Source organism: Zingiber officinale, chromosome 5B (assembly GCF_018446385.1).
Source record: "Zingiber officinale cultivar Zhangliang chromosome 5B, Zo_v1.1, whole genome shotgun sequence".
Lineage (NCBI taxonomy): Eukaryota > Viridiplantae > Streptophyta > Magnoliopsida > Zingiberales > Zingiberaceae > Zingiber > Zingiber officinale.
The window spans coordinates 103,426,815-103,452,994 of NC_055995.1; the positions used below are offsets into that span (position 1 = coordinate 103,426,815).

At 41.1% G+C, this 26,180-nt stretch overlaps 1 protein-coding gene across 1 annotated transcript; it reads left to right on the forward strand.

Annotated features, from left to right (window-relative positions):
- Positions 1-1,556: 1,556 nt before the first annotated feature.
- Positions 1,557-2,569, forward strand: LOC121985247 (extensin-2-like). Its single transcript, XM_042538573.1, has one exon. It carries the CDS (start codon positions 1,878-1,880, stop codon positions 2,334-2,336), a length of 459 nt encoding a protein of 152 aa, XP_042394507.1. The 5' UTR covers positions 1,557-1,877; the 3' UTR covers positions 2,337-2,569.
- Positions 2,570-26,180: the final 23,611 nt, after the last annotated feature.

The window sequence follows — 26,180 nt, forward strand, 5'->3', positions numbered from 1 at the left end:
ATCTTTCAAGCTTTCAAAAAGGCTTTAAACAATATATTTTTTTAGTTTGAAATTGGGTGCTTACAAATAAACTTGGTAACCAACTGTAGATATTTGAATAATGTTCGATTTGATATATTATAGGTCTTATAATTTATCCCAAGTTAAAAGTTATAGCCTCTTAAATCTTCCACATCATCGGCCCCTAATAAAAAATGCACAGAATCATAATTTGTAATGTAGAATCATACTGATCCTATTCTGATTCTATCAATCCCAATAATACTGTTCTGATTCTACTGTTAAAAACAATCTTACATTATCTAGGAGAATCACATGTTCAAATGGTGTTAGCGGTGATGAGTTGCAACAATAATATCAATTTAAAAGCGAGCAACTTCAAAGAATAATATGTTTAAATATAATGTTGATCCTGTCCGAATGCTGAATCAACGGATGCTGGGCACGTGGCGTTCTCTGAGTTACTGATGTAGATCTTCGATCGGTCGTATGGAGCTCCGGCGAACCTGCAAAGAAGTCGGGCCAGGAAGGGGTTCCCGGCGACGACCCTTCGACGCTCAAGTTAGGCAGACGAAAAACAAGAAGGTGGTTCCCCGGATTCCAGATTTCATACATTCGGTGAAGTCTGAAGGCTCTTATATAGAGCTATGGGAGCTTGGTGCACAAAAATCGAGGTGTACACGTGTCCTATACCATACCGCAGCATGAGCTTGTCAGAAGAGCATGTCTGACGCCACACTGCTACAGTCTGAGCATCTCCTTGATGGGACAGCAGAACCCTTTGTCGCACGATACTGAGTATGGCCTGGTCCTCGAACATGCCTGTTGTCAGCAACAGGGGTTGCTAAGATGACGTCCCCATTGTCCCATACCTTTTGACTTCTTCTTCCCGGACCGACCGTCAAACCGCTCAGCTAGAATATTCACCTTTGATCTGGCGTAGGTGGTCGTCCGTCCGGGAAGATTCAGGGTCGTCGCCTGCTCGGCTCTCATAGCTTGACACCCCTGGCCGAGCGGGCGGACTGCTCGGCCTTTATACTCTTGCCTTGCACCATGGCCGAGCGGACGATCCACTCGACCATATGATCTTCTTTCCTTCATTGGAAACCCGGGCTCACGGCCAGGTGGTTGTTCCCTCGGATGGGGGTCATTGCCTAGTGATCGGTATGTCCCGCCCGCTCGTCGAGTCCATGGGGTTGGCCCCCCTTTGACTGTTGACCTCCACGTGTCGTTGACCTTTCCCTCATGAGGGCCCTCGGCCTTATCACCGGATCAAATGTAATGATACTAATTACACAATAAAAGATTGTTAATTTTGATAATCTAATAATTCTATTTTTTTAGTGCCATTCTATTAAAATGATAAACAGTAATATAATTTAACTAAAATGATAAAATATTTATTTATTTATTTATGATTTGGAGAGCGGGCGATAAGATGAGCCGGACAGCACAGCGGTTCATAAACCAAACAACTTGTATAGCTTTCCGAATATTGATTGCCAGGCGATTCGAGAATTGATTGAACTCGAGCCGGGCAACGGTGTCTGTCTTTATCTCGCAAAATTCCAAACATGTGATAATCCATTCCCGTCTTTATTTGATCTTTCCACCTCACACCTTACCTAATCTCGTCGTCGATGTCAATAATTTCATATCGCAACACGTCAATTCTCCGTTTCCTTTTAATTTAATTTCTATGCATCGTTTTCCAACTTGGGAACAAAAACATTAGCCGAAGTCTGATCGATTTCGATAAAGACTGGTCTTTTCGATCTGATTAATTTTGATTTCAGGACTCTCTCTCACACAGACATACACACGCACTCTCTTTCTCTCTCTATCGCTGCTGTTGCGTCATCCAGTCACCGAAGCGAATGGCGAAGCGCTCCGAGGCGTTTCCACCAGCGGCTGCGCCGGCGGCGATCCTTCTTCTCCTGCTCCTGGCGGCCACCTCGCCTCCTGCGGCCTCCGAGTCGAAGTCCGTAGCCAGGGACGGCGCCTCCTGCACAATGTGCGCCTCCTGCGACAACCCTTGCCAGCCCATCTACTACCCTTCCCCTCCTCCGCCTCCTCGGATTCCGGAGACCCCTTCGGCGCCGGGGACTTTCTACTACTACTCCCCGCCTCCACCATCTGGCGGCGGCGGCGTCTACTACCCTCCTCTGACAGGCATCTACTTTAAGGCGCCACCGCCGCCCAACCCCTTCATGCCTTACTTCCCCTTCTACTACTACAGCCCTCCTCCGCCTTCGAATTCAGCCACCGGCGCCACTGTCGCCTCCAAATCCATCCTCTTCTCGGCTTCTCTCCTTTCTCTCTTCTTGATATGGTAAAGGCGATCAGCGTTCGTTCCCCAAAACGCCACCTTGATCGTGTTGTAAGTCGTAGTCAATGATCTCCCGATCGTTTATCCGTGAATTGTATAATTCTCAGTTCCCAATTCTGTACTCTGTCGAAATGTTTGATAAATGAACGAGATCATACTCGTGGGATAAATCGTGTTGTATTCATAGTTATAATTATGTACAAGGACAAAATGAGCTCGGTTTAGAAGTTTAGTCATTTATTCAGAAAGTTTAATTTTATTATAGCCTTTTAGATAAGCACAGCAATATTTACAGTGGCAGACAGTGTGCGCAGCTGTGCATCACATGGAAGATTGGCCACACCTCTGCGCGCAATTATTGATGATCCATGCCTTCGACTTTCACATCAATATCTGCAATTCGTAGATCTAAATTCATATCTGCGTCTGTTCATTATTTGGATTGAAATCCTACAAGGACTCTCTTTAATTAGCAAGAGAAAATGATCATGTGCAAAGGTTATCGTTTCATTGTTTACCAATTTCAGTGGGCTCAAAGTAAGCCACAGAAAATCTACTGTCTCTTAATTACCAGGGAATAAATTAAGAAGCATAATAGTCTTGGGTTAGAAAGTGACTGCGAGTTGCCAATTAGTTACCTGGCTTTTCAATTGCCAGCAATCAAGAGAAGGTTGGTGGAGTGTCGGTATGGTAAATTCTTGGGACACCTTTTTGGCGGTTGAGATAAGCTTGTGGTGGTAGTCCTTTTTGGCTCTTCCAAATACGTTGTCATCAACTTACTATGGTGGATCACTGACAATAATGTTAGGTTGTTAAATCACTTCACCTTTTAAAGTTTTCTTATGCCTTCAAATAAAAAAAAAAATTAAAGGTCGAGAAAACGATGAACCGAATCATTTTTGCTTCTCAATAATTAGTCTTTGTAATAATATCTCATAGGATCATTGATGGCATGCTATCCTTCATGGTAATAGGATAAAGGTTGTAACACCTTTTTTAAAAGATCCCTTGCATTGAAGGGAGAAAAAGAAGGGTTAGGAACTGAAGCAAGTAATTTGAGAAAAAAAGAGAAGATGCAAATTGGATTTCTTTGTATTGGATTTCATGTTGCTATAACACTCATCAAAAACTTAACACTTCATCCTTATTTAATAATACATTTTTTGGATGACTTGAAAATCAACAAGACATTAAGAACATTAAATGTATTAACTAATAAGATTCATGGTAGAGATGACAATTTCACCTGAATCCGATGGAGGATCCGACATCCCGAATGGAGGAGGGTATGGAGGGACTATCAATACCCGATACCCGACCCGTCCCGAATACCCGATTAAATAATATATATACATATATTAAAGAAAATTTCTTTTTCTAAAATCAACTTACTATTTTTTATTGATATTAGTAGGAGACTATATAGATGTTTAATCTATTTATATATATATATATATATATTTAATATGATGTTAATTTTAATATATTTTTATTGAATGATAATAGTTCAATAGAAAGAAGAAAAATTACACATATAGAATATATCCGGTCTTTTAATGGGTATGGTATACCCATCGGATATCCTATACCCGATGGGTATGAGTACGGAGGATATAGAATCCGACCTGAATCCGACCCATTACCATCCCTAATTCATGGTGCCATGAAAAAGTACTTGAGATGAAATTGGACTTTGCTTTTTGTAGAAGTAGAAGAGACATTTGAAATCAATTTGTAATTGGGTTTTTGAATTTAGTTTAATCCAACAATGTCTCCCGTAAACCAAATATGCTTCGTACTCCTAGAGCTACATGATTCTTTGAAAAATATAGATCATCCAAGTGGCTTTGTAAAAATACCAGCAAGTTGTTCATTGGAGTTGATAAGAGCTTTGAAGGTTTAGGTGCCTCATCATCCCAACCATCAACCCAACTGTTATCTCAACCATCTGACATATCAGCTTCCTTAGTTCCATGAGTCGAAACAGGCAGCACTATGTCTATCTTTTGGTATCTGGAAGCATGCTTACGCTAGAATCTGATGGATAACCAAACAGCTCCAGCAAAGGCAACTGTAGCAAGAAAGATGCTAATGGAGAAGAGACTGAGATAGTTAGGCATTCGAGAGGTTTCATTCTTGAAGGAAGTTGAGATCGTATTCAGAAATTTGAAGCTATAATTACCATCTTTCGCAAAAAGAGTTATTGTTGTGTCACTTGAGCTATCTTTGACAAAAACTTTCACCTCCCTGTCTAGATTTGGTTTAACACTAACTGATGTATCCTTAGGATGGACAAAATTAGGGGCAACAATCTTAACATCAAGGGGTTTTGCCCCTTTATTCCTTATCGGAAGTGAAAGATGTGGAGAATTTTCACCAGGGACTTCTCAGGCAGACAACAAATTTATCCTTCTCATCAATGCAACTATTTGATGAATCACACCCTTCCATATGGAAATCCTCTAGTTGTGGTGTTTTACGGTTTGTAATACTGTCCAAACTTGGGTTTTCACTATAACTTGTTGGCTTTGGCTCATCCGATGACTTATCTCTCATCCCTTGTAAACTTTCGTTCTCATTCTTTTGTGATGCTTCGTCATATGTGATTGAATCTTCTCATGCAAAGAATGAAAAAAAAGACTTGAACCGTCATATTTACCTATTCAGTCTCATTATAAATGTCACTTAGACTCCTTGTTTTTATTTGTAACAATGGAGAATTACTGCTTTCAAGATTATCAGGTTGAAAGAAGGAGAGTCCTCATCAAAGTCAAGAAATTGCCAATTTGATAAACTTGTCAATTTTGAAAAAAAAAATAAGAAGTCTTTTCATCAAAATAGGCATCCCTGCTAATCACAATGCATTTTGTTTTTGGATTATAAAGTTTGTAAGCTTTGGTCCTTTCACTATAACAAATGAAGATGTATTTTTCAAATTTGTCATCAAGTTTAGTTCTTAAAGAATCAGAAATATGGGCATATGCAAAGCAACCAGGCCTCATTTGGAGTAGAATTTTGTAATCTTTTTGTAGATGATATGTTGATTAGATAGATGACACATAGTGTTGCTTTAGCCCAAAATTTACTGGGCACATTATTCTTTTTCAACATACATCTGATCATATTCATGATTGTCCTATTTTTTTCACTCTATGACACCATTTTATTATGACAAACAATGAGTTGTCAATTCATGTCTAATGCCATGATTTTGACAAAATTCTTCAAATAAAGAAGATAAAAATTCACCTTGGTAATTGATCCCGTCCGGAAGCTGAGTCAGGCGGATCGTCGGGTGAGGTGGCGAGAATGTTGACGGAGTCGCGATGTCCCGGAGGAGGGGTGTGCTGAGATGACTTCTGTGTTGACCAAGTCGTCAAAAGTCCTCTGGTCAATGCTACCTGCACCCAGTAACCGGGTCCCCTCGGTCCCTGGTACCCCGAGGCTCGAGGCAGATCCAACGAACGTATAAGTAACAGACTAAGTCATAAAATAATGAAAATGTGTATGGAATGTGAACGAAGAACGTACCCTGGCCCAGGGGGGCGCTCTCAGATGGGACGCTGCTGAGTTGTCGCGACCCGGAAGAGCAGGTGACTCGGAGCCGGATGTGGAGCTGGGTCTGGCGTCACGAAGCCAAATGCGGCCTGAATCCGGAAGACGATATGCGGACTGGGAAGCGAGATCAGCACGCAGGCCGGGACATGAGATCGGCACGTAGGCCAGGACACGAGATCGACACGTGGATCGAGATACAGCGGCCACACCCATATAAGACCACGATATGAGGATCAAAACATAGCCTCGGCTCGAAGGTCGGAAAGCAACAAAGACAGAGCACGATCAGATCGGAGTCCACGGGCGACGAGGGCTCGGAGGCCCGACCCACATCGGAGACACATGGCAATAAGGACGGCCTAGAGATGGCCTACGGTGGAGAAGACCAGAAAGAGGGTAAGTGGGCTGATAGCTTGCGGGTGAGAAAGGAGAAGACGACAGTGGCGACGCGAAGCCAAGAAGAACCCTCAGTCCGTGGCATCGCTGGCACGGCAGCGGCGAAGCGGCGGCTTCTCTGAATGACGAAGGGCCGACCTCCGTTCGTGGTGGCTGCGACGAAGCCCACACCCAGTTGAGAAAGAGGAAGAAGCGAGAGAGAGCGGCGTATGAGGTTTCTGGCAAGGCGGCAGCGAGCGAGGCGGCGCTGAATGGGGATGGCTGTGAGCGCCTTCAACGAAGTGGCGTTGGACGAGGGTGGTGGCGTGCATCTCTCGCGCGGAGGAAGAGGAGGAGAGCCGCCGCCGACCGACATCGTTGGCGAGGGGCGCGAGGACGAAGAAGATGATCTTCCTCTTGGTCTTGTTGGCGGCGGAGAAGAGGGAGAGCAGAGGGAGAGGTGGGTCGTCGAGTCCGTTCGGCGGCAGCGTCGCAAGGAGAAGGAGGAAGGAGGGGTTGTCGCCGGCGTTGCGAGGAGGAAGAAGAGAGGGGCTGTCGCCGTTGTGGCAAGGAGGAAGAAGAGAGGGGTTGTCGCCGTTGTGGCTGGCGTTTCGAGGAGGAGAAAGGGAGTCGTGGTCGGCGTCGAGAGGAGAGGTGGCGGCACGGTGAGGAGAGGGAGAGGAGAAGAGGTGGTGGCCGGCGTCGGCTCTGGCGACGGTGTTGCGAGGAGAAGGAAGAGGAAGGCAGGTTGGTGGCGGGCGCCGGCTAGGGGAAGAAGGAGGAAGCAAGGTGGGCGGTCGACGCCGGCGAGCAACATGAAAAGGAGGAAGAAGGAGTTGGCGGCTGGGTCTAACGCACGAAGCCCTACCTTGCTTGCGGCGTGAACAGTGCCCTAATAGGGCTGCTACAGTAAATTGCCCAAAATGCCCTCCTCCTCTCCCATTAATCACTCCTCTGCCCTTGATACCTATCCACATCAGTAATCACTTCTCAAATTTTTTATTTGATAGCTAGAAAATTTTTCTACTTGAGTTTTTAAAACTTTGAAGCAAGAGAGAGCCTTTGATTTTTCTTTAACCAAATATATTCAAAATTTTCTAGTGTAATCATAAATAAATAATAAGAAGTACAAGTCATCTCCAATAGATGATACTCGTATGGTTCCACACAAATCAGTGTGGACAAGTTCCAATGATGAATGTGATTCCCAATTAGATTTAGACGGAAATGACTCTCGGTGTGGTTTTCCAAGCTGACATTATTCACATGCTTCACTTATACTATCAATTTTAGGTAATCTTTGAACAATATTTTTGCTTGATAATTCTTTGAAGCTCTGAAAATTCAAGTGCCCAAATCTGTCATGGCACAACTTAAAAATTTCTTCATTAGTTGTAAAATAACATATAACATTTATAACATCAAATCTGAGAGGAAATAGATTATTTGAACCCAAATTAATTTTTGAAACATTTTGATTTTTCTTCTTCATGGTGCAAAATTTACCAGCAAAGTCAATATCAAAACCTTTTTTTTAAAAGGTGGCCAACACTAAGGAGATTACTTTATAAACTAGCAACATAGAGTACCTTAGATATCTTTTCAATTTTTCCAGACTTTGTCTTAAAAATGATTTCTCCTACTGCTTCAATTTTATTGGATTTAGCATCTCCAATAGTTGAAAATAATCTTTTATTTCCAGTCATATGTCGACTTGCACTGCTATCCATATATCAAATATTCTCAACGTTTCCATCACTAGCAATTAATAAAGTTTTAGAATTTTGAACTTCATTTTCATGTACTAAGTTAGCTTCACGTTTTTTCTCTGGATATTTTTCCCAACAAGCATTTATTTTATGTCTTGACTTATAACAATAATGACATTTAATATAAGGTTTCATACCTTTGCAATTACCACACCCTCTTCCACTTTGATAGTTATACGAAAATTGTATCTCCTTTTTAAATTCTTTATTCCCCTTTTCTTGTGAATATTGGTCACAATATCTTCCATTTCTTTCCCTGATTCTAACCTCTTCCACGTCCATAATAAGAGCCATGACCTCTCGTGGATTGGAATTAGGATTTTAAAGCTTGATTTTGAGAAGAAATAAGAGGATCTCGTTGAAGAATTCTAACCTCATGAGCCTCCAATCTTCCTTGCAAGATTTCTATGGACATTAATGAAAGATCATGTGATTCTTCGGGAGTGACTATCACATGATCAAATTTTCTTAGTAGGTTTCACAAAATTTCCTCCACCACCTTTTAGGTCTCCATGCTTTCTCCATTTGATGTCATTTGCTATAATACAATTGATTTTTATGAAGTATTCTGAGACTTTTTCATTATCTTTCATCTCCAGCTTCTCAAATTTTGATCGTAGAGATTGTAAGTGAACTTTTTTTTACTTAATCTTGGTTGGAATAATTCGTTTGTAGAATCTCTCATGCTCTTTAAGCATTGGCTGCTTTTGATATTCTTTCATAAATTGGAATTTCAAGTGCTTGATAAATTTGAAAATGAGTCTTTCTATCCTTTTGCTTCCTGCCCTTTAGAATATTTCTTTGTACGTCAATTGGTCTTCAGCCTCTAGTAGATTTACTTCTTCTTCAACAACACACCATAAGTCTTGAAATTCAAGACATAGTTTCATAAGAGTACTTCAATAATCAAAAGTTTCATCATTGAACCATTTTTGTTAGCTTTAGTTAAACTAGAAGTAATCAAAAGATGGAGTTTAGCACCCGTTGAAGTCCAAAGAATGCCATATCTTGTTGTCTTCACAAGAACCTCGCTCTGATACCAGAATGAAGGAAGAAAAAGAAGGGCTAGGAATTGAAGTAAGGAATTTGAGAAAAAGGAGAAGATAATGAAGCAAATTGGATTTCTTGTATTTAATTTCTTGTTGCTACAACACTCATCAAAAACTTAACACTTCACCCTTATTTATATATTTTTGGATGATATGAAAATCATCAAGACATTAAGAAGTCTCCTCAAATACTAGACACCACGCCAACTTGGTAATATTGAAACAGGAGTATTAGTCGATTGATATGGCATATTGATCGATTGATTGACTCTAAACCTTAAAATTGAGGGTTTGAGGTATTTTTAGGATTTACTACAGTAACTAGGATTTCTACTATGATAGCTATGGTTGCTACAATACAGTGTTTACTACAAATCCTAAACCCTGCAAATTAGTATTTGTTATAGCAATTAGGGATGGCATCGTGTTTTCAATAGTTTGCTACAGTACCAATGTTTAGGGTTTCTAGTACTATGTTTTTGCTAGTGTCAATCGATTGGTGAATTTCAGCAATCGATTGATGGCACTATAGCAGCGAACAGAAGTCTCCTAAATCGATTGCCCAGTTCAACTGATGGCTATCAATCTATTGGTGATATTAAACAATCGATTGGTCAGGTAAAAAAGAGTCGTTCTATAGTTTTAAATGGTCGGATTTAATGACAATCAATTGGTAAAGATAAGCAAATGATTTCTAGGTGAAAATCAGCCCAAATGCAACCCTATAAAAGAAGCTTTCGTAAAAATTTGAAGGTGTCGATTCTTGGAGGTTTAAGTATGAAGTGTTGTTGCATTTCTGGACCATCAAGAGGCAATTCCAAGCTATAAGAAACAATCCAAAATAAGATGATTGTAAAGCAGTTGTATTTGTGTATTTACTTTTATATTCATATTCTTGTTGTATTGTTGTGACAACTTGTTGTAGGAGAGACTTCTTCATCTCCGAAAGGTATTCGGATTTAGTAATGATAGATCACTAGGACTAGGCTTTGGATTAGTCATTTTAAAAGATGGATGTCAAGTAAAAACTAAGGTATTGCACATGTGGTGTCAAGTTTGATTTAAGTATTCCGCTGCGCATGCATTCAAATGATGAGCCTACAATCAAGACAAAGGGATCGAAATTATTCACCACCAAACTCATAAGTCCTAACAGACTTGAATAAGTGGGGGTGTTGGTATGACAAAGTTAATCATCCTCCCTTTAAAATTTTATACCCTTTCTGTGATCGAGACACCCCTATGAATGGTAGACATACCCTTTCCAGTAACGTCCTCTTCAGCAATTAATATTATTGGGCATTAACTTAATAATATCAGTTGTTGAATCACTTTATAGATGTCAACACACTTTCAAGTTGGCTTGCCTTTTAGATGAGAGAATTTAAGGAAGGCAAGGATGAAACCTCTTCCTTAACATGATATTGCCCCCCTTAAGTGCTTATGGTTTATTAATAATAGTCTTCTAAGATATAACAACTTTCAATTCAAAATAAATTCACTCCAAAGTCTTCATCCTAGTGAATTTATTGTGGACAGATATGTGTTAGATATAAACTAACACATTTGACTACCGAAAAATATGTAGCAACATAATTGGATGATCTAATCAATTCTTCAAGAGAAATCTCTGACGATCTTGAAAATACAACTTCCTTATCATTAACAGAAAATTCATCAATAGATAATTTCAGGAGAAACTGCTCTAAATCATCAACCGCGAAGTAATGGCCCAAATGTTTCCTCCTCCATCATGAGTGCATCATAGGGAACATCTAATAAGAGTGTGGGAGCTATTTTTAGATCCTCTTCATCTTGCATGCTTCCGTAGACCATTTTTCCTGATACCTTTTCATATTTCAAAAGATTTCTCAATCGAGCGAAATGTCAATGCGAGATAGATTGATAGATTGTAATGAATCCTTCCCATAAAATTTCTGCAAAGCTATTTTCAGAGCATCCACCAACTTTGCAGCAAAAGATTCAATAGTAATGATATAATCAGGAGCAATATACAAGCTTGACCGTTGTTGATTCCCCACTTACCCATAACGATTCTCTTTGCCGAAACTTTTATATGAATCAACAAAAAGAGGGCATCTTCCTTCAAGCTCTAAGATTACTGGCGTAAGATGCTTTGCTACTGCAGCCATTACCTGAAACTGACGTGATGTCATAATTGCAATGATATTAGGAGAGTTAAAGGATAGCTCTTTTAGAGGCTCCACTTTCAAATCTGTAGTTCCACCCTTGTGCCTAGTGTACCTGAAGTACATTCCAATTGGCATAAATACCCTTTCCAGCAAAGCTTCCGTAATTTTAATTTTTAGTGAGCTTTAATTTGCAGAATCTTCGATAGCCATTGAAGTCCAGCACCAAGATCAACATCAGTAGGTGCAACATGCACTAGAGCATCGTCCAGCCTCATCGAAAGCTCCGCTCGCTTCCAAGTCATTTCAGGCTGGAATTCTGGAATCTTAATATTGCTAGTTCCAACATGGAGAACTGAATGAAATGAATAAGTTAAAACACGACCTCTAGCAGTGACAGGAAGAAATCCACTGTGAAGACGGTTAGAAACACTCCTCCTACTAAGGAGTCCCCTGAGCTCCATATATTGTCTCCGAGTTCTGCAGGCAGTAGCTCTCTCTTTTGCAACTTTCTGTCTTTCTGTTTCCTTATCACGCCTCAATTCTTCTCTCGAGGATTTCATCGAACAGCCACAGGGCTTCATTCGGGTTTCCTCTGCCATAAGAAGGAAGTGGTGCAATGGTACACCACTCGTTCAAATTCTGAGGGGCGAGGATGACGGCGTCGTGTTCGAGGAAGAGAGTGAAGGTGCTGGTCAGGTTGAAGGGTCTGGTGAGCCACCTCCCCGCCAGGACAATTAGCATAGCTCCGTCGTTGCCCGCACCTGGATGTGGTTGCCCATGGCCGCCGCGAAGACCGCGGTGTTCAACGTCATGCCATCGCCGACGCCGCTGAAGTCCGTCAACTTCGCCACATGCTTGCGGTTGGGGTTCCACCCGGCTTCGTCGTCCACCGCAGATGTTCTGCCTTCCCTCAATCTCTCTGTTTTTGAGTCATGGAGTTGAAAAGAGATCATGCACAAGGGCGGCGGCGCTTCGGACTTAGCCCCCATAAAAGGATATTTTGTTAAATAAAAAGGGATGAAATCCTATATATGAGTCTCAGTTACAGTTGTGTAGAGAGATCTCTATGGAAGAAAAAGGATTTTTTAATAGAAATTAAAATTAATAAAATAAGATATTATTATAGATTAATTATTATTTAATTACTAGAAAAAATATTTTAAATATTATAAAAATAAAAATTATTAAAAATAGTAATAAAATATTTAGAGGCTTAGTTGAGGGCATACACAGTGGAATTTATGTCTAAAAATTGACAGGTACAGGCGTCTCTATAACAAATGTAGATTTTCAAATTTTACACACATGATCATCGATTGAGTTTGATTTTGAATCCCAAGTTAAAAGTTATGATCGTTTGAAATTCAAGAAGTTATATTGGATTTGACTTGCATCAATTTCTTTTGATTAAAAAGAACTCGCCCTCGAGTTCATAGTGGCATCATCAACATCCACTGAATAAGGAGTCAAATGCTTCACATTGAAAATATCAGACATTTTTAGATGACTAGAAAGGCACAATCTATAGGAATTGTGGTTGATCTTTTACAGTATTTCACATGGTCCAATTTTTTGATCTTTCAACTTATTGTACTCACTAATAGGGAAACAATCAAGAGTTAAAACAACTCGGACAAAATCTCAGACTTTAAAAAGAACCTGACAACGATTACTATCAACCTTGATTTTGTACTTGGTATTGCTATCCAGAATTACCAGTTTCACATGCTCATGAATGTTCCAAAGATGTTTTGTCATCCCATCTACTTTAAGATTAAGTCATCATATACGTGGAATAGAGGCTAAGTCCAGAACCCCCGATGGGTTCCGCTCATAGATAATCTCGAAAGGACTCAAACAGTGGTTCTATTTCTAGATATGTTGTAGGCAAACTTTGCTTAAGGTAACGCCAAATCTTATTGCTTGAAGTTTTTGTTACACTTTAGAAGATTACCCAAACTCCGATTCACCACCTCAGTAAAGTTGAATTATGTTCCCAGTTTTTCCCATAAGCTTTTCCAAAAATTGCTGATAAACTTGGTATCACAGTCTGAAGTCATGGATCGAGGTATGCCATGTAAGTGCATGATCTCCTTGAAGTAAAGATGGGCAATCTGGACAACATCTAGTCTTTCTGCAAGCTAACAGAATTTGAGGTTCGTTGGGTGCAGGGTAATTCCAATACAAAATTCATGCTGACATCAAATCAACAACCTTCAGGGATAGGTAAGGAAGTGTACAAGCTTGTATTGGTGAACATCCCTCTTAGATTGCTGGCATATAGAACATCGGTTCACAAAGTGGACTACATCGCTAGTCAACTTGAGCCAATAAAAATTAACAAAGATAAGGGCTGATGTCTTATAACATCCGAAATGCCCTTCACTATAATGCTTGCTCATGATCTGTTGCCTCATAGAGCAATTTGGGATGCACAACTACAACCCACGTAATATATAACCATTATGTAAAATAAAATCATGTCAATTCTCATCATATGCCTTCTGGAATATCCTTTTGAATGATAGGTCAACTATATATATATTTGGAAAAACCTTAAAGTTCACAACATTAGTACTCATGGTGGTGAGTAATAAAGAACGACAACTCAAGGCATCTGCAACACTATTCAGAATTCTAGCTTAGTGTGTTAGCATGAAGGTGAACTCCTATAAATAAGCCACCCACTTAGCATGCTGCTTGCTTAACTTGTGTTGACCATTGATGTATTTCAATGCTTCCTAATTAGTAAATAGAATGAATTTCTTTTGTACTAGGTAGTGACGCCAATACTTTAAGGATTGAATAATGACATAGAACTCCAAGTCGTAGACAGAGTAATTCTTCTTGGACCCGGACAAGTTCTCACTAAAAAAAGTAACTAGACACCTAGATTGACTCTGAACACCTCATATACTAATGCCAAAAGCATCACAGTTGACCTCTAACACTTGGTTAAAGTCAGGAAGTACCAGAACTGGTGCCTCTGTCATCTTCTTCTTGACCAGTTGAAAACTTGCCTCTGTTTCATCAGGCCATTTGAAATCTCATCCCTTGAGACACTTGGTGATAGGAGCAATTAGAGTACTAAAATTGGTGATGAAATGACGATAGAAATAAGCCAAACAATGGAAACTTCTGATGCTGTGCAAGGTCCTCCGTTGCAACCACTCTAAGACTGTGTCTATCTTTGCTTGATCTTCATGCATACCATCAATAGACACAATAAAGCCAATAAAGTTACCGATGTAGTAAATAAAGAACGCTTCTTCATTTTGATAAATAAGCACACTATCTTCAATTTTTCAAAAATAGGACAAAGGTGATCAAAGTGAGATGTCCATGTCTGACTATAGATGAGAATGCCATCAAAGTAGATCACCACAAATTTTCCTATGAAAGATCGTAGAATCTGATGTATAAACCTCATGAAGGTGATGAATGAATTGGACAATCCAAAAGACATGACTATCCACTCATATAGCCTATGTTGCGTCTTGAATGCAGTTTTCTATTTATCTCCGAGCCTTATTCTAATCTAGTGGTATTCGCTTTTAAAGTTAACTTTTGAGAAGACCTTGGAACTGGATAGTTGATCCAATATATCGTCCAAGCGAGGAATTGAGAATCTATACTTCACCGTGATCTTATTGATGGCTCAATTGTCAACATACATATGCCACGAACCATCTTTCTTTGGTACTAGTAGGGTTGTAACTGCACATGGGCTCATGCTCTCACGGATATAACTCTTCTCCAGTAATTCCACCACTTGTCGCTGTAATTCTTCAACCTCTTTGGGACTGAGGTGATATGCTAGTCGGTTAGGAAAGTTCGACCCCAGAACTAGGTCAATCTGATATTGGATATCTCACATGGGTGGAAAAATACATATACCCTTCAGGTTAAGGAAAAAAAATTATGTTAGCACTATGGTGGGAAGGAACCACTCCAATTCTAATAGCCAAGAATACTAATATGATTTTATATCCAGGTTTTAAATGAGATGGAGCATGGAGGCATTGTCTATGCTTTACAAAAGATGTTCAACTCCATGTCTTCCATATTTCAGATCATCTTGTTCTGATATCGATTTTTAGGACCAAAAGAATTCAAATATCTCTATAATAGTATAACATTGTCCACTTTGGGTTTAATCCCTCATTATTTTATTTTTATGCTCTACATAAAAGGTCTCATACCAATGGAGATATATTTACCTTATAAGTCAATGATTCTTTCCATGTATTTTTAATGTAAGACTTTATTTGCAACCATTTCAACCTAACAAGAACCCCCTTTAAATGAAGGACTTCCAGGACTTTCCTGCCCCTCGATCCAACCAACTATGTCACACCCCCAGAGGAGTTCCTACCGAAAAATTTCGACAGCATCTCCCCTGTACTGGTGACAATCTGAAACATATATACATACAAAATACATCAACCACATATGACTGGAATATACACACAACAACGCAGTTAATAATGCAACCCACACGGCTGAAACATAGCATAACCACGCAGTTAATAATGTAGCCTACTCGGCTGAAACATCACACAGCGGAAATCACAAAATAACGAATATGAACGAACAAAACAACTCACCGTGAGCGGCTCGGCTTGACACATCATCATCCAACCAAATACAAGATACCACAAAACAAAACTCCATATAAAAGAATACACAAATACAATAACAAGTACAAAACCAACAATACGAAAGGAAACACTAACAAAAGGAGAAGCTTGATGTGACATGGGACTGGCGGACAGGATCTCTAGGTGACTCCATAAATCCTTTACCTGCTACCTGGGGAAATAAATCAATTTACAGGGTGGTGAGTACTAAGACTCAGCGGGTAATAGACAGATAGTGCATGAACATAATAAAGAACTAGAGATACAAAGGTATACAGTCTCGTTGGGAAAATAGCAGATACTGGGATATCATAATAAGTGTCCATACCTGAAACCATATCCTAGGCTAGTAATAGAAGGTCAGGTGTAGCAAAGACCTGCTACAGTACTGATCATAACTACATGGGTAACATGTGAGGTATGTACATATTACCAATAAGCAAACCAGTGTCTAAACTCATACCTTAGGTATATATCTCAACCTATATGAGCATATCAGCATAAGTAAGCAAAAGCAACATAAATAAGCAATAGCAGCATAAGTAAGCAGCAGTATCAGCAGGTATAATAATAACAGCGTATGCACGAATGGTCACTCCTGACCACCCCCCTGTACTATGACCCCTTTATGGTTGAGAGGCCAGAACAATGATAGACTGTACATCACTCCAGCTACCACTACTCTCGAGTGGCTGAGGGGATAGTTGCATAGTAGCTAACTAGCTACGTCTACGACGGGGGTCCCAGCTGCTCGCAACTCCAACTATCACTACCCATGAGTGAGCGAGTAGGAGCACGTCAGGACAAGCGATACGCTCCAGCTACTACTACCCATGAGTGGCCGAGCGTGTGGCCCTGGCCAACGACCCTCTCAACCACAAGGGAGACATGGTCGCCGACATGTATGCAATGACATGATGCGTAAAATGCAGCAGTCATCATATATATATATATATATAAACAGAAAACAGGTATGCTACATGAAGCCAGCATGCTTAGTAAGGTATGTAAACATACAACATCCAAAACAAGTAATCATGGTATCTAGTGTAGGACCGTTGCGGCCGGCTAGGAGGGAGTTGGATATCCTGCAAAATAAAAAAAAATGCAAACCCTCCTCGGACTCTTTAAACTAACACTTGCATATATAAAGTAAGCTGATAAATTAAAAGCATAAAGAAAAGGCGAGGCACAAAAGGTTTACTTGGTTACAACCGATGTAATTGTTAATCCAAGGAAGATAAAGTCCACTATCAATCTCCTTCAGGTGGAGAAGCCTCGTACAACAATGTAGCGTAGAAAATAGAAGCAAAACTAGAACAGAAGCGCACAAGTGTTTGGAATTACAATACTCAGTTCGTTCTGAAACTTCTGGACCAAGGCTATATTTATAGCCTTGGTCGGGGCGCCTGGAAGGGTTCCGGGTGCCCTGGGGGGGGATAAAACTTATCCCCCAACGTTCAGATCGAGTCAAAATTTGATCTGGTCAATTTTACTGCTCAGGGCGCCCCGGAGCCCAAAGTCAACAGTTGTTGACTTTTTCGTCCGGGACTTCTTCTCTGGTTCAGTCCCGCCTCGGTCCGGCTCTTCTCCTCCGGATCCGCTCGCTTGGGTGATCTCTGCTATTCGGAAAAGGGCTCACGCGAACCCAACTTCCCGTCTTCTCGAGCAGCCTTTCGCTCCGGCTTCTCGTCCCTCAGAATCGCTACGTGTTTCCTTCTCGTCCACCAGCGTACTCATCCGCAGTCTTCATCCCTCGGTCGCACCGTGTGCCGACCTTCTCGCTAGCTGCGTCTCTTACTCCCCGAGCAATCTTTCGCTCCGGCTTTCGTCCCTCGGAACCACCGCACGCTTCCTTCTCGTCCACCGGGGTACTCTTCCGCAGCGCCTCGTCCCTCGGACGCACCGCGTGCCGTCCTTCTCGCTAGCTGCGTCTTCCGCTCGAGTACCTGTGCTCCTAAGCTCCTGCACACTTAGACACAAGGTTAAAACAACGCAGGACCTAACTTAACTTGTTGATCACACCAAAACATTCTTGGGGTTCCAACAATCTCTCCCTTTTTGGTGTGATCAACCCAAGTTAAGCTAGGGTCAAAACTAGACATAAAATTAAAACAAGTTATTGCAATAATGTGCAACAAGATAGAAAAAATTAAATTTTGAAAATTTTCAATTCATTTAATTCAATTTTTACCTCCCCTTAGACTTATACCTTCCCTTCTCCCCCTTTGATCACAATAAAAATGGGGTTAAAAAAAACAATCTAAGGGTTTGACACTTAGAAAAATTATAGAAATCTATTTCAATGATTTTCGGAGAAAACATATTTCCAAGTTAAGGGAAAAAAATTTCTAAGTCAAAGAAGAACTTTTGAAAAATTTCTAAGTTTTCACCATAAAAAATCTTTCTAAGTCCAAAAATTTATGCAAGAAAATTTAAGAAAATTGATAACATTAAAAAAAATTTCTATACATTTATTTATTTATTCTAATACTTATATCAGAAAGTTTTAAATTTCTATTTCAATTTATCATAATTTCTTAACTTTGAAGCAAGAAAATTTGAACATGTAGAAATTTGTAACATGTCATTTTCTATTGTATTTTGAATTCCTAATTTGCAAAGATATTTCGATAATATAAACTTGATAAAGTTTCTCGACAATACTTCTGATTTGCAAACTTCGTTCGACAAAATATTTTGTAATTTACTCGACAGAAGATTTTCTAATCTGAAGAGCTCTTTTGATAATCTTTTTAATTTGCAAACTTTGTTCGAAAAAATATTTCGTAATTTGCAAGATTCTTTTGTCAAATCATTTTGCGATTCGAAAAACTCTTTCAATGAGATAATTTGTACTTCGGAAAATTTTTTAGATCCGGAAAAAGTTTTCGAAAAATTACTTTGTGATTCGCAAGAATCTTTCGTCAAAACATTTTGTAATTCGAAAAATTCTTTCGATGATTCAATTTTTGATTCGCAAAAATCTTCAGGTAATTTGATTAATTGAACCAGTTGTTCAGAGGTTCGAGTCCATACCTTACTTACCTCAACGGCCGTTGGTTCTCCCCCTGTTGAATTACTTTCTTCCAAAGATTCTCCCCCTTCATTGATCTCGGGATGTACTTCGGCTGTTGGGGCTGTCTCGGTAATTTCTTCCATCTCGGATTCTGATGACGGCTCGATGTCTAATCGGTTCTTCGTAGAGTTTTAAGAACTTTTCCCAAAGTTCTTTTGAGCTGTTGTATTCGCCGATTCTTTTGAGATCTTCATTTGGTATCACGGTTAGGAGATGAAATTCTGCCCATCCGTTTGCCATCGATTCGTTACGTTGCTTTTTGTTCCAGAGACGTAGATCGAGTCTTTCTCCGTTCGTGTTCTTCGGTTGTTCATAAACAGATTTAAAAATTAAAGAAATATCAAGGTCTGAGTTAAGGTATACCTCCATTTGTTTCTTCCATGAAGAAAACTCCCCCTCGAATGCTGGTGGATATTCGCTAGCTCCGACCATCGTTTTGGTGCTTCAGACGGCGGTTAGTCCTTCTGAGGCGTCTCGGCTCTGATACCACTTGTAGGACCGTTGCGGCCGGCTAGGAGGGGGTTGGATATCCTACAAAATAAAAAAAAACGTAAACCCTCCTCGAACTCTTTAAACTAACACTTGTATATATAAAGTAAGCTGATAAATTAAAAGCATAAAGAAAAAGCGAGGCACAAAAGGTTTACTTGGTTACAACCGATGTGGTTGTTAATCCAAGGAAGATAAAGTACACTATCAATCTCCTTCAGGCGGAGAAGCCTCGTACAGCAATGTAGCGCAGAAAACAGAAGCTAAACTAGAACAGAAGTGCACAAGTGTTTGGAATTACAATACTCAGTTCGTTCTGAAGCTTCTGGACCAAGGCTATATTTATAGCCTTGGTCGGGGCGCCTGGAAGGGTTTCGGGTGCCCTGGGGGGGATAAAACTTATCCCCCAACGTTCAGATCGAGTCAAAACTCGATCTGGTCAATTTTACTGCTCAGGGCGCCCCGGAGCCCAAAGTCAACAGTTGTTGACTTTTTCGTCCGGGACTTCTTCTCTGGTTCAGTCCCGCCTCAGTCCGGTTCTTCTCCTCCGGATCCGCTCGCTTGGGTGATCTCTGCTATCCGGAAAAGGGCTCACCCGAACCCAACTTCCGGTTTTCTCGAGCAGCCTTCCGCTCCGGCTTCTCGTCCCTCGAAATCGCTGCGTGTTTCCTTCTCGTCCACCAGCGTACTCATCCGCAGTCTTCGTCCCTCGGTCGCACCACGTGCCGACCTTCTCGCTAGCTGCGTCTCTTGCTCCCTGAGCAATCTTCCGCTCTGGCTTTCGTCCCTCAGAACCACCGCACGCTTCCTTCTCGTCCACCGGGGTACTCTTCCGCAGCGCCTCGTCCCTCGGACGCACCGCGTGCCGTCCTTCTCGCTAGCTGCGTCTTCCGCTCGAGTACCTGTGCTCCTAAGCTCCTGCACACTTAGACACAAGGTTCAAACAACGCAGGACCTAACTTAACTTGTTGATCACACCAAAACATCCTTAGGGTTCCAACATCTAGTATCTGGTATCCAATATCTAATATCTGGTAACTGGTATCTGCTAAATATCATAGATGACAACGAGAGACTGTATAGATACAGAAACGAGTTTCTCAAAGATTGAGTGGATAAGTATCAATCACAGGAAAAATATGAGTGGAGTCAAGATAAATACAGGAACTATCCGAAAATATAGCTTATTCACTAAGATTAATGTACTAAAGAGATAAAGCAAGAAGTACTTGTCTTTTTACGTAAATCGTGTCCAGAAACCCTACGTCTAGACGCTCGTCCCGAATCCAAGTCATGCATCATAATATGCTCAATATAGCTAAGTTTTATCATAAACCAAATAGCTAAACATGATCCTAATCTGATTAGGAAACTACTTTTAATTCCATTTGATAATCTTATGCTTCCTTCATAGCTACTATCCTTGTGAATTAATCCAACTAAAGAAATTAACTCATAAATGAATCTCTAACCATAACCAAATAGATTAAACAACCTTAACCATTTCTCCTTCCATGATTGCTTAAAATGGAAGCACCCTAACATTCCATAATCAATTAGATATCTAGTATCAATATGGGTTAAATCCATACAACCATTTACTGCTAATAAATCTAGTAAGAACAAAACCTTACAACCCATTAGAAACTCTAATTAAATAGCTTATTGATCAGAAAACCAGAAGTATACATTGGACAAATGTTTACCTTGAGGTTTTGATAGCAAATTCAAATCTCCCAGCCAACAAGTCCCCTACCTACAGCTACCAAGAATCCCTACATCAAATTCTTTCAAGAATCAATCCAGGAAGCAATTGTACAACAATGAATTTGCTGGAACCCTAACAAACAGAACCTTACTCACCTCCAACAGACCTCCACAGCTTTAAGAAGTGGAATTGGCAATGACCGGTAATAGGGAAGGTCCACAGTACACTGATCCAATGTTTCCTCTAATCCAGAACAGGAAGATCATCACGAAAAGAAACAAATTCACACAAGATTCTTGAATCCACCGAATTTCTCGACAAAGCCTTACCTAAATCGATCACCTACAGCCGGTGTCGTGCGATCCACCTCAGCTAGTGATGATGTGCAATGCACTCTAGTGAACAGATCAAGGAGGAGAACCGAAAGGGGCTCGATCAGTCAGGGACGACGTGAATCAACTCCCCCCTCCGCCGGCCCTAGCCGTCGAGTCGCTGCCGTGCGCGCAAGCACAGCCGAAGAGACGATCGCTCCATCAAAGATGGCCGGTACCTTCGAGATCCAATGCCACTTTCTCTCCAACGATGCGTGAAGGCGAGATCGCGGTGGAAGAAACCTCTCCGTTGGTGATCTAGGGCAGAGACACGAGAGAGAGGAAGGGAGGAGAGGGTGTCGGTGGAGCATGCGGAGGAAAAGACTGTGGTCGGCGGTGAGCTCGTTGAGATTGGCGTGGTGGTGTGGATCAACGCCGACGATGAAGGGGATGGAGGAGCAGAATTGAAGAAAGGGACGAAGGATCGAGGGAGAAATAAGAAGGAAATCGGGAGAAGCAAAATGGTTCGATGATTAAACCTAGGTCAAGAGTTTATACTTAGGTAAATTAAATTTAATGAAATTAATCAACTCCTACTTAAGGGGTATTCCAAACAGGTTTTCATCTAGTCCCACCGATATATACCCTCAAAATGATTCATACAGACTCCGTTTAAATCTAGAAAAATTCCTAAAAATCTCTGAAAAATCCAATAAGATTATTCCTCAAATAACCTTATTATTTACTTATTATTTGGGTGTCATATTTTACAACTACTAGGACTTTCTTGCCCATTGGCTCACTCGACCAACTAGGACTTCCTTGCCCCTCAGTCCAACCAACTTACTAAGTCTTCCTTGCCTCGCCGCAACTGGAACTTCTCTGCTTGATGTCTTATTGTCTTGATCCAGACATTGGAGCCCTCACTTCGTTCGTTCGAGTTCAATATTCCACCCACATGACTCGATTGGACTATGGTTTTTGTGTACATTCCGCGGTTAGTCCTTCTGGCATTAATTTTGGATTTTGATACCAACTAATGCTGGACAAGGTAGAGATTATCCTGTAGGCCAACAAGAGAGGAGATTGGCGGAGAAACTCAAGAAGAGAGAACGTTAAAAATAAGGAAAACTAATTGGATTTACCAGAAAAGAAAACTTTGTTAAATAAAAGAGAGATTAAAAGGGGGAAGGTGTTGTATTGCTCATCCAAAAGGAAGGCTTAGATGGAGGCATCCTTGACGAACCCAAGGTTGTGGTTGCGCATGCCCTAAGCAACATCGTCCTCAGTGAATGGGTGAGCGGTGTCGTAGATGGGAGTCCAGGCTTGGACGTAGGTGGGGTTGAAACCCACGGCGTGATGCCTTGGATTGAGGGGCGATGGAGGGATCAGGGATTTTCGACAGCCATGAGAGCGAGGGTGGTGTCGACAATGCATGGGGTGGATGACTTCGCAGGAAGGCAGTAAGGAGACAAGTCCAACGACCAATGGTGTAGCTAGGTTGAACAATTATCCTGGGCTAAAAATGCTGAGCCTAGTAAAGCTCAGCCCAGTGTAGCCAGATTGAAGCCTAAAATTGTTGGGCTGCTTGTACTACCTTGGGCTAAAAACGTTGAGCCTAGCAAAGTCCAGTCCATCATAATCAAGTTTGAGGATTAAAATTACTGGATTATTTGCTGAGCTGCACTGGGCTGGAGCCCAGCAAAGCCCAGCCCTGTCTACGCCCTTGCCAACGACAAGGAAGCCTCCATCTCCTCAGGAAGCCTGGTCGTCATATGCTCTTTGTCGAAAACCAACTTTTTGGTGTTCTCATTTTGGTTTTCCCCTCCATAGAATTTTTTTAAAGCCTGACTAGATATACATCCACGTGGTGTCATCTTCTAAATGTGTTAACTTTTCTTTAAACCGAACAAGAAAGTCTTCAGGAACTTTCTCATCTTCACCTTGAATTCCATCTCGATGAGTTGATTCATCCCAGATGTTTTGCCGATCCTCTTGTTCTTCTATGACAAAAGAGTCATCTTCTAATGTTGAGATTGGGCATTTGTGATTTAGCGACACTGGCTGCACTAATAAAGTCAAACCTGCTACTATATCAGAATCTTTTTTTTGCTGGCAGTGGCATAACATCATAATCAACTTCATCTCTCGAGGGAACATTTTCTTTTTGCTTTGCTTTGTCATCATCCTCTTCTTCCATGACATTCTCATCAAATTTTTCTAAGTCAAATTCCTCATGATTGATTAAAGCCTCAGGGTCATCATCATAAAGTACCTCTTTATCAAAGTCTTCTGGGACATCGAAGCTATCATCTTCCATGACAAAACTTAGTCGTCTTTGGGATGAAGTTTAAGTGTAGTTAAAGAGAAAAAAATTGACCTTTGATCTTCTTCTTCATTTTCTCCCAATCCTTGATCTTGACCTTGTCTTGCCGATCACATGAGCATTGCAAGTGCTCCCACCATGCCGATACTAGACCTTTGAGCTTGATGGCAATCAACTTCACTTTTATCTGATCGGGAACTTGTTTATGGTCGAAGAACCACTCTACTTTATTGATTCAATCAACAATATTCTCTATTTGTGATGTACTATAAAATTTGGGTAGATTAACTTGAAATATGAGGTCTCCATGTCGCTGGGTTAAATCTGCGACTTGCCTCTGTAAATCCTCAATCCTCAATTGTCATTCATGGTGTTCAGTTACTTCCATCGAAACCTGCCTAATGTGACCACGACTATAACATCCTTCCATGAGACTGATGCTTGGCTGCCTCAATTGGACACTGCCAGCTCTGATACTAACAGATGCCAAGCAGGATAGCGATTATCTTGTGGGTTAACGAGAAGAGGGGAATTGAGGAGAAGACAAAAAGAGATTATTGGTATAGTTTGCACTAACGGTCTAACTCAGGTTTTGATGAATGACAAGTAAGTTAAGTTAGATATTGTTGTGATCTAACCATCTTACCAAGTATGCAGGTGATTAACCAGATAGGTCAACGGGCAGACCAAATATTTGGTACGAAGTCCAGATAGGTCAATGGGCCGACCAGGTATATGGCAAGAACATTTCCCAAAGCTCCTTTGCTGAGCTATAGGTGCCAATCCGGTTGACTTCTTGTGGCGGAAGGACGCTCAGCAGATGGAACTTTACTTTGTCGTCTGCCATGTAGTCGACCTGCTCCTTCTTTGTCCACTGTATTCTGTTGGTGCGGGTAGCACTAACGGTCTAACCCAGGTTTTGATGAATGACAAATGGGTTAAGTTAGTTGTGTTGTTGTCTGACACTTTTATCAAGTGTGCAGGAAAAGTCCAGCTAGGTCGACGGGCTGACCGGATAGCTGGCGAGAAGTCCAAGCGGGTCGACGGGCTGACCGGACGCTTGGCGAGAAGTCCAGCTAGGTCGACGGGCTGACTGGATAGCTGGCGAGAAGTCCAAGCGGGTCGACGGGCTGACCGGACGCTTGGCAAGAAGTCCAGACGGGTCGACGGGCTGACCGGACGTCTGGCAGGTAAGTAAGGTAAGTCACTGGAGGGGAGTGACTGCGAGGACGCGTTCCCGGGAAGGGAACATTAGGCGTCGATCCGGCTTAGATCCATTTCGGATATCTAAGTCGATATCGTGACTAGATTCCGGTCTCGGAAAGACGGAATCTAAGTCATACTCTTGATGCTAATTTTATTACTTAGCGTATCTGTAAAAATGTGCTAACAAACTGTGCTGCAGGGTTTATTTGCCTCGGACTAACACCTGCTTTGCGGTAGGGAGCAGTGAGGTCCGGCACCGAATGGCTCCGGCGGAAGTCCGGCGCTGGAAGGATCCAAGCGCCGGGAGGCAAATTTTATCCCGGGACGACGTTGACACTTGGAGCATGCTTTGGTTGGGAGTGTTACGTCACATTCCGTGCACCGAGCAAGATATAAAAGAAGCCCTGTGCAGAGCTTCAAGATATCGCCTTCCGAGAACTCGAGTCCAATCACTCGCCGCTCAAGGCCCAACGACGTTCACAAAGCTCCGACGACTCACTCCGGCTCTCTTTTTAATTCATTGTTTGTCGGTTAGCTTTGTTTTCTTTCTTTTCATTAGCAATATTTGTACGTAAATTGTAATTATCCGAATTGCTAGTGAATTGCCCAACGAAAGTACTCAAGGAGTACGGGCCTTCGAGTAGGAGTCGTCACAGGCTCCGAACGAAGTAAAAATCAACAGTGTTAATCTCTTTACTTCTTTACTTTTCCGCTGCGTCTTAACTCGAGATTTTCGAATCGATATTCACCCCCCCCTCTATCGAATCTAACGGTCTTACAAGTGGTATCAGAGCAGGTACCGCTCTGATTTGGTGCAACCACCAATCAGAGCAGGTACGCCTTTCGTTTTTTCCCTCCAAAACTGTTTTTGAAAAATACATCGTCATCTTTTCACTATTATTTAGTATCGACAAAATATTACATTTTCAAAAATTTGAGATAATATTTTTTATTAATATTTTAATAATATTTTATCATTTTTTTTTAAAAAAAATAATGAAATATTATTTTTTCCAGCACTGCTAATCCAAGACCAAGTCTTGGGATTTTGTCTTTGTTTCATTGTGTGCAAGAACAATGTCTTTTCAAGAAGGATGGAACACCAATGAACCACCACCGTACGATGAAGATTTCAACTACTGGAGGCGAAGAATGGAATGCTTCTTAGGAAGCGTAGATATCGATTAT

What these genes read in the sequence shown, in the direction of transcription:
- LOC121985247 (XM_042538573.1), top strand. Translation starts at nt 1,878, where the DNA reads ATGGCGAAGCGCTCCGAGGCGTTTCCACCAGCGGCTGCGCCGGCGGCG.